Raw genomic sequence first — 18,922 nt, 5'->3', positions numbered from 1 at the left:
ATAGATAGATAGATAGATAGATAGATAGATAGATAGATAGATAGATAGATAGATAGATAGATAGATAAGACAGATAGATAAGATTTATTTGTCATTGTCATCAACAGATTACAACGAGATTGAGATTTGCTCGATTCGAGAAAGTGGAAAAGACAAACTTTGAGTCGGAGAGCACAAAGCCTCTGCGTCTACGCGTGCCGCCATTTTGCATAGTCGTATTTTTATAAAGTACAGGACTGAAAGCAGTTTGCCATATTCTCTGTCAAATTTCAAATAAGCTGTTTTATGATTATTTCTAAAATGCTGCAGTGCATGGCTGATGCAGGCTTGATGCAAAAAAAAAAAAATCTTCATGTGAATTGCAGGACGGACACAGGTGCTAGAAGGGAAGCATACATTTTTCTGTCTTTTTTTTTTTTTTTTTACAAAAGGAATATGTAAAAAGTGTGCCGTTCATTTGTCTTTTTTTTCTGATGAAATGAAACTTTTTAATCTTCGTGCATCACTTCGTCTATGAAGAACTGGTTTAGATCTGGGTGCAAAAAATTCCAGAAGACAAGTTCCAGATCTGATTAGTGGAATCGTGCATACAACAGCCCAAGTCCAAACTAATGACTTTTCATGACTGTGTCAGAAGTAAAAACTAGAGACGTCTTTTAGATTTTAAAGAGACAGGTCACATTATTGACATGCTAAATGACACAAACTCAACCTATAGCTATTCACACAAGTCCCAGAAAATAATGAGTTTTATGTCCTGCTTTGTATTGCAAATAAATAAATAAATAAAATGACACTGAACAGTCAGATTTTAATCTTGCTGAATGTGGGTCTGCCTCTGTCTGAGAGCCTTTAGAGCCATATCGGTTCAAAACACAGCAGAAAACCAATGTATGCAAAATCACGTTGCTTCATTCAATCCTAGGCAGACCCATCGCTACTTCAGTAACACAATGTGAAGCTCCACAGTGGCCGAAACCTTCCCTCCTATGTGCAAATTACATAGCAGAGTGCTTAAGTCTCCTTTACAAACTGGTCAAAATCTTGTGGTACAGCTATTTAATTAGTCGCATGTAGTCCAGAAAACCTGAGCTCATCAGCAGCATTCTAAAAATACTTACAATTATAGAACCTCATGTAGTAAAAACAGAACTCATGTTTTCATATTTGCGTAAAGTCCTAACTGTGTCTATTTGCGATGAAGCTTAGAGAAGGCCAGAGCGGATTTTCAAAGGATACTGAAGCTGCGGTCGGTGATCTCCAGGTTCCACAGGTTCACCCGGAGGTCATCGGTGGAGATGAAGGTCTGCAGGTCGGAGTTGACGGAGATGGAGTTGATATGGTACGTGTGGGCGTTGCTGAAGACACGCCTGGCTGTCGCCTCCACCATCAAATCCATTGGCTGCAGCACGGGCACCTGGGGGTGGAGGCAAAAGAAACAACAAAAAAAACATCAAGAAAGGCAGAAAAAACTGCAAGAAAAAGAATCATCTTTGATGTGTGCGGTTAAATTCATGAATTATTCTGTTTGATTTCAACATTGTCTCCAAGAGACATCCTCAGATATGTATCTTTGTGAATGGATTAGCCTGTGCGCTGGAGACGACGATCTTACATTTATCCCACAAATGGTAAAGAGACAGAGGTGAGAAGTGAGCCGTTTGGAGTGCTGGCTCAGGCAGATTGTGACGCTGCACGGTAACTCAGTGATCACGCCTGAGTTTCTCTACACCTCCGAACTGCTGAAGAAGTCGGTCTTGCTCTCTGTTTCATGTGTTTGTGTCAGAGAAATTGGAGGAAAAGCGATGAAGGTGGCAAAAGAGAGAGAGAGCCTGAGGGCATCGCAAGGTCCTGCTGAGGAATGATAACCAAAGTCTACAGAATTAGGACCAAACATGCAAGTACAGCAACACACACAGACACAGACGCCCCCTCCTCCCCCCACACACACACATGTGTGTACAGAGCTGCAAGGGCTTCAAAGATGCCCAGCAACCGGCCTGCACGCAGCCCCCCGTTGGCCAGATAAAACCCAGACAACGACAGAGAAGACGGGAGGGAGCCAGGAGAACAAATCGGCCGCTTCTTCCCCGATTGTTTTTTTTTTTTGTCCGCTGCTGGCACTGATTAAAAGACACGGCAGCTCAGCAGGCCGCTGTATCTCCACGGGTGTCACTTCCCTTCCATGTCTTTCACTGGCTGCCCAGAGAGACGTGCGCCTCATTAACCCGGAACACGGGCCGTCAACGGTCCTCAACCTGCCTCGTCGTCTCGGCAGATTTCCTCCAAACAGAATATCCCGATTTAAATTAAAAAATACTCTCAAACACGTGTTTTATTTAAATAACATTTTATCAAAACGCCTCCATGTAGGGAAACGCCGTCCCTCTCCCTCAGCTTCCCGCTCCAGCCCGGATTTCACAGCGTCCAAACAGGATTGCCACAGTCAAGCGGCCCGTCCTCCAGGCAGCTATGACGATCCCCCCGGCCAGCCAGACAAAGGAGGGACAGACATGCTAGACTCAGCACTAATCTGCAATGGCAGACAGGCCATAGTACAGCGTACACACAGTCAGCTTGTGTGAAAAGTGAAACTGGTCGGAGGAGCGATAAAAATAATCAAGAGGGCGATAGGTCGTTCTCACGTTCCACTGCCAACCGTAGCTTAAAACAACTCAAATCCAACAGGCCTTTTCACTTGTTAGAAGTGAAAGTGATAATCTGATATTATACAGATTAAAACATGACGCAAAAGCAACAGTATTCCCACCTGACTCATAGCGTCAGTAACACTATCCCACCGGAATAGTACAGTATGCAAGTGTCTGAATGATATCAAATGTTTTGGTACAGTGTGACTCACTGCGTAGTAAGTCAGGAAAAAAAACAGTGTCCTGTCGCTGCATTTAAATGCAAAATATGATGCATTCCTAATCCTAGCCAAGTTGTGGTGAAGCTGAACTGAAATGTTCTGGTAATGTCCAGGAATAATGAAGCATGCCTCGTGGATTATTTAACTGGAGATATATTTAGTGAGGTAAAGAAAACCTTGGGGACATCACTCAATGTACATGAACTCAAAGGTCTACAAGCACTGCACTTATGAGAAGTCACTGTTTCTAACTAAAAGCTAAACCAACGTTCACTCTTGTACTTTCTACAAAGTTTAAGAGTTTTTTGTTTGACAAAAGCACACTTGTGAAGTCAGACACTGTCAATGTCTGGTTCGCTGTCTCCTCTCTAGTTCAGCCTGAGGAGGAGCTGTTCAGTGGCGCTCAAAGCTTTCGCAACCTCAGTGCATTCATTATCACCGTTACAAACGTTATCCTAATTATCTTAATGAGCTGTTTTGAATTCAGTTACATTTTTCTTTACATTACATATTTTAAAACTGTGACAGATGACAAAAAGGGCTTTTGGTAACACTTTATTTGACGGCGTGTGCATAAAACCGACATGATGCTGACATAAACATAACATTTCACTTTTAATGGACGTCTGATGCAAGACTTAGTACAACTTTGTATTAAAAGTGTTATTATTTACCGAATGCCAACAGTAATGACAATGCATTCATTATGCACACCTCTTCAATTAAAGTGTTACCAGGGTTTTTTTTTTAAGTAGCAGCAAAATTATAGCTCATAATTTCTTGTGTCATCATTAAAATTTCCCTTAGAAGCAGAACTCTGTTGATTGCTGCTTTCAAGCGTTTAGCTTGTGCTTTCTTTTGTTCCAGTAAAGATTACACTGAGGATGTGATTGTTTGCCTTTAGCACAGATGTTGAACAAATCTTCTATAGCATGGAAATATGTTCTCTATGATAATTACACAAGAGGGATTTTGGACAAACTCCTTCAGTCTTTGTTAAAGTTTCTTCTTTTTCTCTGAATTGATCTCATGTGTGTGAAATTTTACGTTGGCCGGACAACGCCGCTGCACAAAAAGCGACAGACTTCTGACGCGGCTGGGGCCCGGCAGCTTCCTGCGACCTCTCACCCGCAGCGTGGTGATGGTGGACGGGTCCCGGAACCGTCCGTCCTCATCCTTCAGGTTGTATCCTTCCGGACGCTTGTCCCGTTCGCTTATCTTCCACAGCTTCACGGTCTTGTCTGGGGGTGGAAACAGCACAAAGAAATAAATAAACAAATAAAGACACAGGATACGTCCAGACTGAGCAACAACAGCAAATCTCCCCTCCAACTTGTTTGCAGGGAGGAGGAGAGCGGGTAGGGCTGCCAATCTGGCATGTAGCTGGGCAGCAGCCAGCGAAGATGATGAATGGCGGCTCTTGTGAGTGCCTGTGTACATTCTATCACCGATATCCATCTAGGAGTTGACTTCATTTCACTGCCACGCCATGATACACCCCCTCCGAGAAAGCCATCTGGGTGCTTTTCAATCTTACTTCACGTAAACACCAGTTACGTCTCATCTTCTCGGTCTACTGAAGTGGATGGCAGCACCAGTCAGGCTCTTTTTTCCCCCCTTCTTTTAATTTCCACTGTGTACGTTGGTGTCAGAACATGGAGGCCATCGCCACAGGGCCCTCCACCATCTGCTCCAGCCACTGCTAGAACTCCTGTAGCAGCCATGCATGAACCCCACAATCTGCAAGACGTCTCCGTGTTTCATGTCTGTATGAGCTAGTGAGCGTGTGTGCTTTCATTGGCAGGCGTGTGTGTGTGTGTGGGGGTGTTTCTGCAGCAGCAGCCATGCATGAAGTCCTTAATTTTAAACTCTTCTGCTGGTGGCACCTGCTCAGCCAAGCGCAGCAGCCTTGCAGATAACCAAAACAGGCATTTCTGTTTGATACCAACATCTCAGTTTACACCAACTTTAAACGAATCCCGCAGAGTTAGCATTTACATAAACATAATTTGACGAACGACTACAGAACGCCCTCGTAGACCATGCAGAGAGACTTGAACTGACCGTTGGTGGAGAGCAGGAAGTACGCTGCGTTCTGCTGAGGCAGCCATTTGATCTTGTTGATCTTCTCCTCGATCTCCAGACTCTTCAGGTAGTCGAACTCAGGCTCGTGACTCTGGAATGTGCTGTAAACATTGTACTCGCCTCGGCGATGGGGTTGCGTCTTACTCTGTGGAGGAAGGTGAAGAAGGATCGATTGACGTGATGAAGCAAAACATTTGACCCGATATTTCAGAATCGGAGTGGATGCAGAGTCGTGTGATCACTCATGGAAAACAGGGCAAGCCTGAAAAAGCCTTTACTGTCCTACCAGACAAAAATATTGAATGTTGACTTGAAATGGAGCTGATGACATTACGGATCATTTGAACTCTCCATAAATAATAAGTCCAATCATTAATTCAGAGTTTCTGAACCACCTTTCTCAACTTCCCACACCAGAACCATCACTGCTGCAGGACCCAAAAGTCTTACTGTGTGGTCCAAAATCAGGCATTCATTCACTCACAGAACTAATTCACCTTTTGGAAGTGTCTGATTCCCTATCTCCCATTTTATAACTCAACTTATGCAGAATCTAGCCCTACAGTGGTAGGTGTTAAGGGGAACCCTCACTTCGGATTTGGAACTGAGCGACATCTAAAGAAGTCTGTTTGTTGGAGGAAAAACAAAATACTAGCGAGACATCACAAAGTTTTTGCACTGAAAACGTTTATTACAATTGCTTCCTAGAGGAAGATCAGTGAAAAATGTTTTGATTTGGTTAGATAAAACTTGTCGCTGGCTCTGTTATTCCCTTTGTGAGTCCGGGAACTCAGCAGCTTTGAAGGGAAAAGAGTCGTCATGGGGGCCTGATGAGCCAATCAGATGCAGACTTGGAAAAATGAGTGGCCTCAGTCAATCAGCATGAAAAATGGATTCTTATTTCTTTGCTGGGATGGCTCAATGATAATCGCTGCTACATCCTTTCACGCCTCTCTATTTCAGTGTATAGTGCATGTTTTGTGTTTACAAGGTTTTATGAACCAAGTTTTAGTGTAAAGCGGTCGGTACGATTTCGGGGATAAGTAATATTTGGTTAATTAACCATTCTAAAAATGTTATTATTGCATTGAATACAAAAATGCAAACTATAGTTTTCTCAGTTTCTAGAATGAGCAAAACATTATTTATATATGCAAAGAGGACGATGCGAACAAACAATAAAAAATACTCATTGTGCATAACTGTTCGTGATCAAGAGTCCATTTATGTGGGATAAAAGGTTGTTTCAGCTAAATCGAAAGGGTCCATCTAGGTTGGGTTTTTTTAAGGAACTTGAAAATACTTAAAGTTAAGTAGTTCCTGTGTGTGAAAGTTTGGATTTGGTGTGTTCATGGTTACTACACACTCCACAAACTGAAAATGCTCTGTCATGGGAAACGGAGTGGTCAAATAGACAATTAAAGCTTAACGTAACTAATTGTGGTATTAGATTAAGCTACTCCTGCTATGCTACTAAATCTTTTTATTGCTTTTTTTATACTCTTTTCAATAAGTGTTAATAAGTGCAGAGATGGCTGCATCCCCTGACAAACAGCAAAGCGTTTCTTTTCATATTTGAACACCAAACCAAAAACAAACAATCCAGCTACGTCGTTATGAGTCTGTCAAACGCTTTCAGCAGAAAAGGGCAGCACAATTAGCATTGAATTGTTGGCATTTCCTACCTCCTGCTCCCTCTGGAAGACAACCACTCTTCCTCCTTTATCCCCGGTGGCCAACAGCTCCCCCGTTGAGTTAAACTCCACCGTTGAGATAATGTCAGCTGGAACACAGGAAGCAGAGCAGAGCGAGGGAGGAAATGTCAGTGTGGACAGGAGCAACCAGACATGCAGAAAGAGAGAGAGAGAGAGAGAAAAAAAAGGCCTACAGGGGAGATCTAGAAGAGGGATTTCTAGAATACATTTCAGGAGAAAATTGGGAGAAGGGGATTCTTGTGACCAGTGACGTGCGGTCAGGGGAGGCAGGTGAGGCAGTGCCTCACCAGCCATCATGGAAAGAAAGAAAATATATAATCATAAAGTAATTTAAAGTGTTATATTCATCCGGTGGTTTGTACTAAAAAATATTTAATTGTCATGTAGCTTCACCAATTTCGATTTTTATTTGTTCAAAATCGCTGAATTTTCTTATTTTCCCATTCAAATGCTTGGAAGCGATGCCGGTGAGGCAGCAGCGAGCTCTGCCTCACCTTGGATTGCGCAACCCCTGGCTCTGCGCTGGCTGCTAAGCGGAGAGAGCATGTTGCTGTACGGCGTCAATAAAATGGTTTAAACAAATTTAATATGTGAACTTATTTCCAATAATTTAGCTTATGTATATAATGTACAGTGCTTTTTGTCACCAACTGTATTTGTGTAACGTGTTTCGTGTAATGAGCGATTATAAACGGCAGAGAACAGGTTCGAGGTGAGGCAGGCAGTTCTCTTGCCTCATGGCAGGGGGCGCTCAAGATCCCAGACGTTCGTCTTGTTCACTCCTCAACTGCCGAGTAAGTGACAGCGAGCTAGGCTAAACGATTCGGGAAGCAAGTCAAGTGCAGCGATAGATTTTGTGAGCTACAGTTTGTATGTGTAAGGATGCAGAAGTGAAACATAACCTGTAAACTGCTGTCAATCTATGCATCTATTTGCAAATCTGATTCTGATGACGTCAGTGCCTCACCAGCTATGAACCTCACCGCACGTCACTGCTTGTGACCAACCCACAAAGGACTATTTAGCACAGAAACCCAGTTTGGTGGAAAATAGGTTAGGAGAAACTAATGCGTGAGTCACCGCTTGACAATTCAGGCTCTTGTCTGGCTAAACTGCAACAATCTGTCATTTTTTTTTTCCAACTGTAGTCCCGCTTTTTGCTCTTTCTTTGTCGCTACAACTGACTGGGACTCCACACTGTCCAGTAGCTGATCCAAGCCTGTTTCAGATCCCTGTGTGCTTTTGCATACCTGCGGTGTCCCCCAAAAAGTAAATAACAGACACCTTACCCTTGAGGTAACGTCTCCTCTCCTCCTCGCTGACATACAGCTGCCTGGATTTAGGCAGAGGCTAATGGTGACTGTAATTATTACCCAGCCCCAGGCTAAAAAGGCAGAGCATTGTGTCTGTGTCTCTCTGAAATACACACACTGACGCACCCCCCCCCCACACACACACACACACACTACTGTCAAGGTAGCCCTTCGGTTTAGCAGTAACAATAATATTAGACGGAAAATGAGAGCGTTTGTTGTTTCGCACCCCCTCCCCGCGCCCTCTGTGGACCTGCTGCTGGTGGAGCGCCGAGTGCAGAGAGAGAGAGAAAGAGAGGGGGGATGTTTCCATGGCAACCGTTTCCATCACTAGCGGCGGAGTGTACGCGAGTGTGTCTGTGCCAATAGCTCTCAGACTTAGTTGCTGATGCTAGCTGTAATTCAGCAGACACACAGAGAAAGAGGAAAGTGCTGCAATGGAGTGAAAAAGCTGCCTGCATGTCTGGGGGAGTGAGGGCGACTCACTGCAGCACACGGCTTCAGACAATAGAGTCCCTGTAGTCAGGCTCATCTCTGCATGCATGCCGAAAATGACTGGAAGTGTCGGGGCTTTTGCGCCGATGCGTGAGCATACGAGCCCTCCTCGTTTTCGTTAATTGGTAGAGAGAGACATTCGCAGACGAGGCCAGAGGGATCCTCATGATCCTGTGTTGATAATGCCATGAGGAGGAGGCTGCTGCTGAGCATATTTGATTAGAGATGCTACTGAGCCTTTTACACGGCAGACAAATTCTGACCTAATTACAAACTGGGTTAAAATCAAAGGGAAAAAAAATTTATTGTCACATCATGTAATCTTGACTGTTTTAGACAACAATTCTCAATGCCACCAAACGAATTTACGATATTGATTATCACAGTTTTAAAACTACAATCATTTTTATTGCTATAGTAGCCATTTTTAGTTAAAATATTCCCCAAAAAATATTGCCATATTGATCTTGATAGAGTCACACTTAATAAAATCTGATATGAGTTAGTAAGCAAGGCTATCTGCTCAGGTGGCACCTGTAGTCAGCAGCTTTACAGACATAGAGCTTGTCGTAGCAAAATACTGAAAGAGACCACAGAAACAATTGACGCATACACGCTTTCAACCAGCATGTTAGACAAACAAAAGTAGATTTTTTTGCAGGTGCTTCGTTTACGTAACAAGAATTAGCAATGAATTGATTTTTTTTCAGATTTTCCTTTGAAAGTTTTCTGTATATAAATTGAAGTCATGATGTTTTTACTCCAGATTATTACACCATGAGTGTAATAATTTCAATAATCGCAAATACACCCATGCACACTCTTAGCATTTCAATAGATAAAAGTGATGTGGTTGAAGTTTACACACCATGGCTGCCTGTGTTTTTAGTGGCTGGAAATATTTCCAAATGGCCACATTAATGTGCAGGATACACATGGAAAGCTACTTCCAGTTTGCTGGCCTGCAGTGTGCAGCAATATGTGGGGCAATGCTGAGTCAATCCATCCTTCAAGCAGCATATAAAAACTCTGGCCATCAGGAGACATTCTCTGGTATTTTACTGAAGGGATTTTAAACTGTAGGAACTTATGGGGGGAGGGTTTGTCTTTTTGAAACCATAACTTCTCAAATCACTTTTCCTCCCAAGAAAAAAAAGAGGCATTTTTTTTTAAATTAACGTAATGCATATTTCAGTGTAGTTCTACATACTGCTATATTTTTTGTTTTCCTTGATCTCTCTTAACTGTCTCTCCTCTAGCTCATCATCATCACATTAACCCACTGAGAGGAAACAGTAACTGATGGATGCCATTTAACCGGTTTACACACGGGTACGTCCTTCAATCATTTCCCTGGCAGCGAGGCGGAAACTCACGGCAGCGTTATAGATAGATGAGTTTGTCTGCATGCAAATGACTCCACATGAGGGAAATTAATCTATCCAGCCTGAGACACTGATGGAATTTGGTTTAAATTGGCAGAAATTGAATTTTCTTCTTGGGAAACACAAGGATTGCAGTCGGGATCGTAGAGAAAGACTTCCCCTTCAGCAGGGCCGGCAGGATCAAGATGGACAGGAGAAATCAGCATCCAGGAGGTTCAGTTGATCAAATGTGTACTTACACACTGTCTCTATCTCTCTTACACATCCACACACACACCCACACACACGCACGGCTGTATCAGCAGACCATAACCAGATGAAGCCCATAAATCCTGTGGCTAGCCAGGTCTAACAAAGACAGGTCAGCGCTTCTTGATGTTGCAGAGGGGATGCTTGAGATAGCGCACATCCGTCAACAGTAATAATGCAGACAAGGCTTGTCGGCCTTCTGCTGTAATGCGTGTACGTACAACCGAATTTAAAAAAAGAAAGAAAAAAATCCATCATGGAACAGATTTCTTTTTGTTTCTGCTCGCCAATCCAATCCGCCTCCCTTCAGCATGTAATACTGACGGCCAGCGATCCGACCAGCGGGGTGGAAACATAGATATGCATTGATTCTGGAATGAAAACAATGCAGGAGGATCCAGAAACATATTGAATGTATTTTATAGACGCCTGGGCACAGCGGATCAGGCGTAACAGGAAGGATCCGGTGAAATTAACCACAGGGCCGTTCCCTTTAGATAGCTTGATAACCCTGAGGACTAAAACTGGAGTGACCCGGTTAACCTCAGAACGGGTAATCCTGACTTGGTGGAAAAGCAAATACAAAAAAAAAACAACAAAAAAACAAACAGAGATTCAATATGTCGACATTGGAAGGTTGTATAAGACATACAAGCCCCCAAACCCCCCCCCCCACAAATGCATGGAAATCTAGCTGCGTAAGCTGCATGCTGTAATTCAAGATAGAAGGGTAGAGACGTGAGCAACGTGGTGACGTGCTAAAGCTTTGTTAGCATTAGGAAACATGGAGAGGAGAGGATTATATCACTTGTGTTGAGCTGCCTGCGTCAAAGGATAAGACCGGGTGGATAATTCTGGTCTGTTCTCGCACTCTCTTTCCACCTGCTGGCATTGTTCCACCACTGATCATCCATGAAATGAACCACACTCGCTCTTTTCTTCCAGGAACATGCGAACCTCGTGATTTCTGTTCATGTTAGGACATAAAGACCTTTCTTCTGCAGGACTACGGCAGCTGATAATGGCTGCGTTTTTACACCAGTGACAATGGAGATCAATCAGAATTTTGAATAAAGCCCGATGCCTTACCGACCTGGTGCCCAGACATATGATTAGGGCTTTATTAGACGCGCACAAAGCGGCAGAGCACAATGCAGCTCCCTTCATCTGAAGAGCATGACTCTCTTTGTAGAGATCTGGGGAGAACAAGCTAATTAACCTGGTTTCTCCAGGATCAGCCCTTTGAGACTGATGCTTGGTGTGTGAACGCCGTGCCTTTTTCCCCCCTGCATGTTTATGTGCGAGGAAGCTTTTGTGCTTGTATCTTTGAGCAAAACCAAGTGATTTTTACTTTTATTTCCGAATCCTATAACACTCTAGGGAGTAAAAAAAAAAAAAAGAATAGTCGAAATGGCCAAGACGTGTTTCAGCTCCTCTTCTCACACTTCATTAACACGTCGCCGTGGCACACATCTGACGGCAGACAAAACAACGGACAAGACTGAGCAGAGAAAGTGGTGCCAAGAGTGAAATCGGTTCAGCTTGACTGCTGAATACTGTGAGGCATCATTTGAAATGCTTTTTTATTTGGTATTCTGTCAGAAATTGAAAACAGAGACGAGATTGAGGGTGGGGGCGAGGGGGATGGTAGAGATCCGAGGGTGTGTGGAAATGGGATCAACCACCAAAACAAGAGCAGCTACTCGCTCTTTTTCCCCCCTGGTTGCCTTGTTGCAATCTCTTTCATCTTGCTGTTGTGAATCCATGATTCAGACGTCTGCAGCACAGATTGAAACACTGTTTTTATTATTATTTTTTTTATTTATTATTAGTAGTATTTTGTTTGGTGACCTTTTCACCAAAACACAATAGGGATTGGGGAGAGATGCAGGAATTAGCTATCAAAACTTACAAATGCGTCCCGTCACAAACTCCTGAAAGGTCAAACAACGCCGAGCCTCCAGGCCAACTGTGCGGGGAAACGACTCGAGCACACGGCATCAACCGCTAGCTGTGCAGGAAGCCGTATCACAGAGGAGAAAATGGGGCATTTTTGTCATCATGCTACAGTTGCAACACGACGGGCACTCTTTAATAAATTCTCATTAAAATTTCATAGCGCCCCCGACTTAATAAGAAGCTAATCAGGGCATGAAAGCAGCTGCTGAAGAAAGAGTCCGACTCGCCCCTCCCCATCCCACTCTGCCCCTAACTTCACAGCTTGCCATTGAGCCCCCATCACCTCGCAACGTTAACCCTCACGCACACACGTATGAGCGGTGTCCTCCTCACACTGCGAAGCCGAGAAGGCAGGGCTCTGCGGCTTGAGTGTTTCTTAGTGAATAATGGATGGGACCTAAGGGTATGGTGGGCTAAGTCTTTTCATGCCGCGCGGTCCTAAAGTGTGGCCCCGGGCCGTTTGCGTTGGCACGGGCAACTGGGACCCGCTCAGCTCTCATCGGAGGCGGCAATAAAGGTTGTGAGAATACTGCATCAGTATTCTCGGGGCTGAAGAGGTCACGCGCGGGCTTGTACAAGCATCGCATCAAAGGGATGCAAAACAGCAAAATCTGAGAGAAAGAGATGGAAGGTGGAGGAAAGAGGGGGTGGAAGGGAAGGGATCACGTGTCCCCACCGACAGATCTTTAGGTCATTGTTCCGGTGACTAAATTGTAAAGGATCAGAAATCAATATCAGAGCAGACATTACGTAAGATCTTGCCTCACAGCGGGGTAGCTATTTACATTTTTGAACACACCGTGTTGCTATTTGACAACTTTATCCATTATATGAAGAGGGGGTATATTAGCTAGAGTGAGTATCTCTCTGAAAGTCTTCAGTTTGCATAAACACAGATTAGTTTTCAATAAAGGGTGAAGCTAATGTCTAGCCACAGCAATTCCAAAACGAAGGCAGATTTTTTTAAACTACCAATGTGTAAGGATTTAGAAAATACTGAGCTGTGTTGACCAATTTCCAGTCTCTGGTTTTTGTGCTGCTTTGACAAGCTTTCCAGCTTGGAAATTCTGAGTTTATTCAATTTTGAACTTTTCTCTGTAATAAAAATGTTTAAACTACCATTTTCAATTCCAATGAGCTATAGACAACGCAAATTCCTGCCTTAACTTTCAGTTTTCTAAAATGCTGCCAGTATTTCCAAATCTAGCGTCTCTTGTCTGTGTCTGTTCACACAGTCTTGGCAAATAAAGTTGATTTTGATTCTATGACAAATAGAGGTTGAAAATGCAAGAGGATAAAAAAAATCCTGGCATCGACTGAAATCGGGTCCAAGCTGTCTGTTGCTAATTTCACTATTTGCCCCAGAAGAGGGGATTAATTATCATCCTGTGGCACGCAGGTATAAAACAGGCAGATTTGCAAAAGCATGAAATGGCAAAGGAGCAAACTGACCAGCAGCTGCTAAAAAAGCCAACATGCCTCTTTAGAAAAAAAGACCTTTCTGTACCCTTTGTACTTTCTCTGTTTTGTTCACCAATCACTTTACTAGTATTGGAAGTAGCTAACTTTGAGTCTTCTCATTCATTAAAAACTTTCACGATGAAGAGTGTTCTGAGGAGTGCGATCTGGAGGCACTTCGGTATGGTGCGGTTAATGACTGGAATTGAGATATTGATTTTCAGTTTGCAGGGGGTGGACACGATGAAGATCATCTGATTCTGGTCATCGGCTGATTTCTAGATTAAAAAACTCTAGATCCAAGCTAGCCTGGACATCATCTTCCTCTGTCTGGGCTTTCTCCCACTGAGCTCGAGTTCTCCGGTGGAGTTTCAACCAGAGATATGAGTGAACAGAAGAAGTTGTGAACGATGACCTGTAATTTGCCTGTACTTTGGCGATAGCTGGGGAGAAAGTGAACGAAGCCGTTGAGTCCACGTTGAAATATTGAATCAACATTAACAAGCATCTCGTTTGGCTTCACAGTGGGGGGATGGTTGTTTACACCACAGGCAACTTCTGGTAAGCTTCATAGAGTCGAAATGGGCGTTACACGTCATGAACAAACATTAGCGATTGGGTCAAAATTAAAACTCTAGCTGAGGCCACATGTCCAGCAAGCAATGCCTTCTCAGTAACCATGAGTCCAGACCCTTTGAATGAAGCAAAACATAGAGCAAGGAGCTGGTTTTTACCAGGCCATGTTCAAGTCATAGCTGTTTTTTTCTTCACCTTGCAAGAAAAGTTATTCTGTTTATCCAAGCTGCAGACATTCAGAGAGTGACCTACAGAAAGCAAAGTATTGACCAGAAGCCCTTCCTAAAAAATTATTAGCTATCCTTCTTGACTTGATTCTGTACCCAGCACAGGGTGGCCGACCCGTATTAGTAACCACCAATGGATCCTCTGAGGCGTGGGATTGGTGCTAGACAAGGGTCGGCATGAGTGACATCATTAAAACGTGACATCATTAAAGTGTCCTGCTGTCATGGACTAAGATAGCCTGAGGGTAAACCCGAGAGGCTCTCACCGTCCAGTGTGTGTGTGTGAGTGTGTGTGGTCTGAAGAGAACGGACCTGAACGGAACATGTGCACTTTGGTGAATTTACGAGCTCAGCCAGTGGACCCGACACTGGCCTGTGTGGTGATCTTTGGCTCTCAGACTGACTTCATGGCACTTAAAAGACGCATACACACAGACGCAGGTGCAGACACACTTGTCCGTGATGCATGACGTCTGACAATCAGTCGTAAATAGCAGCCGTAAAAGACAAAAATGACAAAAGTAGATGTGCGAAAGGCACAGATGGGCCTCAGACTAGGCAGACCTTTTCTTCAAGAGGACTCATTTTACAATCTGTGCAACCCTCGTCTCTGTTCCCTTTATCTAAGGCATGCACGACACACGCTGAAAAAGAGCGAGACGGAGCGAAGAAGAAGATTCCCCTCCCGTTTTTCTTCCCAGCTCAGACATCAAACAAAGATATCCATCACTCCCACCCCCACTTCGCCTTCTCTCGCTGTGAAGCAGCGACTGTGTTTAGCAGTGACAGGGAATCATCTAATAAGTGCCAAATCTGAGCAAATGATGGGGCTCCCCCCATACATTCAGAAGAAGCGGAGGGAGGTGGGGGGAAACATCTAAGAATGGGAGATGTTTTGCCTTTTTTACGCTCTGACTTTGTCCACCTTCTGGCCTGCAGTGGCACCTGTAACCTGAGCTCAGGGGCTGAGGCAAGTGAAGAAGAAGAAACTGCAGTGGCTCTGACCCACCCTGCAGCAAAACACATCCTTAGAAATTCATCTTTCCTGTAAGATTTAGGCCTGTAGGTCATTTGCATAAAGATCCTGATGCATGGCTTCTTTAGGGCTGGTAACATTTTGCATCAAAACAGGTTTCCAGTATGTTGCTTTTCTGGACCTCATGGGAAATTGGCTTTAAAATGGGCCTGATAGCAAATAATGATCCGAAACAGACCACATATATATTCACAGTACGTGTTCTGACACGTTAATGTTTGAGGTATTTCAGGATCACTTAAAGATGGTATGATGGCATATTGCCAGCTAAAATCATGTCACCCCAAATCCTCATGTTTTATAACTATTTTGAAAATGAAAGAATTTGTGAAAACATCGAGCAGCATTGACATTTGTAGAAAGGAGCTTTCTGCAAATGTATTAGTGTACATGAATCCATGTACACTAATACCATATGTGTATATTTCTACATGAGAGAGCAAGGAATTGGTCCGTGTTTCACTGTGTTACCTTCACATAATTAGGACTCTTTCCATGTAACCAATCTCAACAAGTGAAAGAGGAAAGTCCACTTTTTCCCCCGTATTATTTAAACAGCATCACATCCAGATTAGAGGAGCAGCAGTACAGGATGCCTTAATCCCCTGTTGCCCAAGATGTCCTAATTCCTCTGGTCATTCTAAAATAGCAGGTGTGACTGGAAGCCACCTCCTCATGTCCTGTTGCAACACAGGCGAGATGGATCTTTATACAACTAGAATTTTACATTCATTTCTGCACCTCGGTTTAAACCGCCGTGGAGTAAAGTGTCTAAATAAGTTCCTTATGCGTGGATTTTCATGTCGCTACAATGGATTTTTATTTTTAGACTTTTCCCTCCCCCAGCATGAAATCGGTCCATTATATATATATATAAAAAAGAAAATACCTTCGGTTGCATAGTTGTGGTCGCGAAGGAAGCTGTTGTTAATTTTCCGGGTGTCACTCTCCTCCTCCATTGATGAATCGGCTGGTTCGAGATCCTAATAGCGGCAGACCTGCTCCCATCCTGCCCGGTACCGTCAGCAGGCGGGCCGAGGGACCAGCGGGGGGCCTGTCATCGTGGCTCCGGATCCCCGGTATACAATCGACACGCACGGATCGAGATCAAATACTACCTGGGATGACGAGAGGGGACGTATGGGATATGTGAGGCTGGTCCTGTCCGCGCCGTATCAATCCAGAGAAGAGAGATCGTGTCGGTGCCAGTTGAAGGTTTTTTATTTTTTTATTTTTGGGGCGGGGGGGGGGGGGGTTACAGCCTAATTCGTATTACTGCGCATTTGGTCTTCTGGTTCAAGTACCCAAAAAAGAAAAAAATGTGCTAAAATAGTAGATAGTCACCAGATAACATGCGGAGGTGGTAGAGAGAGAGAGAAAAAAATGAGAGCAATGTTGCGTCTTCTGAACCCGCAGCGGCAGCTCCGTAAATCTCTTCTGAAGGATTTGAGTTTAGGCTAGATTTCCCTCCTCCCTGTGCCAGCGGGGCGGGTGGGATTATGCGTCAACAAGCTCGCTCCGGTACCTCGGCTTTTCCATGCCAGACTGTCCAGAGTTGCATCCCAGATCACGCAGGGTTCCCACCCCCACCAACCAACAAACACCCTCTGCCTCCCTCTCCACACCTCCCGGCTGCCTCTCCTTCTTCTCGCTGTCATTCATTCATCGGAGCGGACCTGCGCGCAGCTCAGCTGACTCACTGTGGGTTTTTAGCGCAGAGATGGACTGGAGCTGCTGCTGCTACTGCTGCGCTTCAGTAGAGCAGGGGCCCCTCCCTGCTGCCTGCCTGGCTCTTTAAATAAAAAAAATAAAAACCCACCAGCAGCCGCCACCGTCCGAGAAAGACTTTAAAAACACTTCCACTGGCTGCCCGATGATAACCGACATGCACGCTGCTGCTTCAGTTCTGAACTGATGGGAAAAAAACAAACAAAAAAAAACATCAGCATCTCCCTGGCCCCCACATCCCGCTGCTGCTGCTGTTACTGTAGAGGAATGCTTTCACTGTTCCTGATTGAGCAGTGAAACAATCAGGGAGGGATGCAAGTTTTGCAAACATAAAAACTGATTTTTCTCTTCGGCACAAATCCACCTGGGTCAGGTTGGATAGATAAGATCTGTTGACGTCAGTTTAGAGCACTGCAGCGTTTAGGTCTGGACTTTGACTATGTCATTTTGAATGTTAAAGGGGCGGTGTTATGTATTTTCCAGGCACATGGTGCAATTTTATAACACAATCAGGTAATTTTGTAACCTTCAGTTATAAAAAAAATATAGTGTGTAGCTATATCAAACATAAGTTAAAAGAAATGTGATGATACAATTTAACATTTTGTCTCAAGCTCTGGCTCTTTCTGACACGTCGCCTTCAGCACATCACCACAGCAGTTTCTGCACGTTTTTTGTTTTTTTTTCCAGTTTTACACTGAGAAGTCGTTCCTATGACAATGAGCTCAGCAGCACCGCAGTTTCACCAAGTGTCTGCTAATTGCTGCTGACACTAGTCTGAAGGAGTCAAGTGGGGGAATATCGGGGGAGAGATGCTCTGTGAGGTGGAAGTTTAGAGGAGGAGCTTTGTGGAAATATAGTGAGACCAAGTGTTCAGGCAACCAGAATGGTTGCCATGGGAGATTTAAGGATTTCTCAAACATGCATGAATGAGTCAAAACAACACTCGGGGTATGTTTTTGTTGAAGGAATAACATTCAAACATGATAAAAAGCTCAAACAGTTGATTTTACATAATACTACCCCTTTAGGATATGTTTGAGGTCCTGTTGGATAATAAACTTCTGCCTAAATCTCTTTTGAAGCCTCTAACAGGCTTTTATTCAGTGTGGCCCTGCAAACCAATCTTGGCCAACATTCCTGCCCCTGATGAAGGAAAGCGCCCAGGTTTAGCTTTCCACAGCACACGGCATTTTTTTATTTTGTGTTCTTAGGACGTGAAGGAAAAGAACCAAAAGTAAGAATCTGAAAACAAGCCAGACGCTTATTAATAAGATTAGCGAGGTCGACCGTCTGCTCCTCTTTCTTTGAAAAGATCTCATTTCCATACTGACTTTAATAACGGGGCACACATCAAGCCTCCTTGGTCAACCCTTAATCTTCTGATGAGCGCGCATGTGTGTGTGTGTGTGTGTGTGTCATCAGTGTGCCGCGCATCCTCGCCCTTATCAACTCACTTTACTCTAAATCTCTGTTTCCACAAAGGGACTGGGTATCTTCCCTGCATGGTGCAGCAGCAGCAATCAAGAGATTGCGGCGTCCTCTCTCCTAAATGCATTAACTGTCTAATCCGCAGGAACCATTTGCACATGCGGTCCTCAGTTCCTCTACTAATGGGAATCTGGCTGTGAAGGTGGTGGGCTGTTCATAGGTGAAAGAAAAGAAAGGGGGGACTTTCCTACATATGCTATTTTACACCCCATCACCCTCCAACCTCCGTCTCCATCCCTGAATACATTACGGGGCATTATCCATGGGGCGGGGAGAGCGATGAGGGTGGGAGGCCTCCGATTCCCGTGTTTTTGTATTTACACTCCTGTGCTT

At 44.1% G+C, this 18,922-nt stretch overlaps 1 protein-coding gene across 2 annotated transcripts in view; it reads right to left on the bottom strand.

Moving 5' to 3' along the window:
- LOC102225941 (serine/threonine-protein phosphatase 2A 55 kDa regulatory subunit B beta isoform) overlaps positions 1–18,922 on the bottom strand; it is a 54,702-nt gene that overhangs the window by 6,690 nt on the left and 29,090 nt on the right. The window contains exons 1-5 of one of the 2 annotated variants that reach the window (XM_023328762.1): positions 16,260–16,620; positions 6,643–6,740; positions 4,937–5,102; positions 4,001–4,113; positions 1,240–1,417 (exon numbers count right to left, since the gene is read on the bottom strand). In XM_023328762.1, coding sequence (XP_023184530.1) covers positions 1,240–1,417; positions 4,001–4,113; positions 4,937–5,102; positions 6,643–6,740; positions 16,260–16,329 — 625 coding nt within the window. In that variant the 5' untranslated portion in view covers positions 16,330–16,620. Of the gene's footprint in view, positions 1–1,239; positions 1,418–4,000; positions 4,114–4,936; positions 5,103–6,642; positions 6,741–16,259; positions 16,621–18,922 lie in introns of those variants that run through there. The other variant, XM_023328761.1, reaches the window with a different exon arrangement.

The sequence above is a fragment of the Xiphophorus maculatus genome, chromosome 23 (genome assembly GCF_002775205.1).
Source record: "Xiphophorus maculatus strain JP 163 A chromosome 23, X_maculatus-5.0-male, whole genome shotgun sequence".
NCBI lineage: Eukaryota > Metazoa > Chordata > Actinopteri > Cyprinodontiformes > Poeciliidae > Xiphophorus > Xiphophorus maculatus.
The sequence above is the reverse complement of the archived record's forward strand: the minus strand, read 5'-3'. Positions and strand labels throughout refer to the sequence as shown.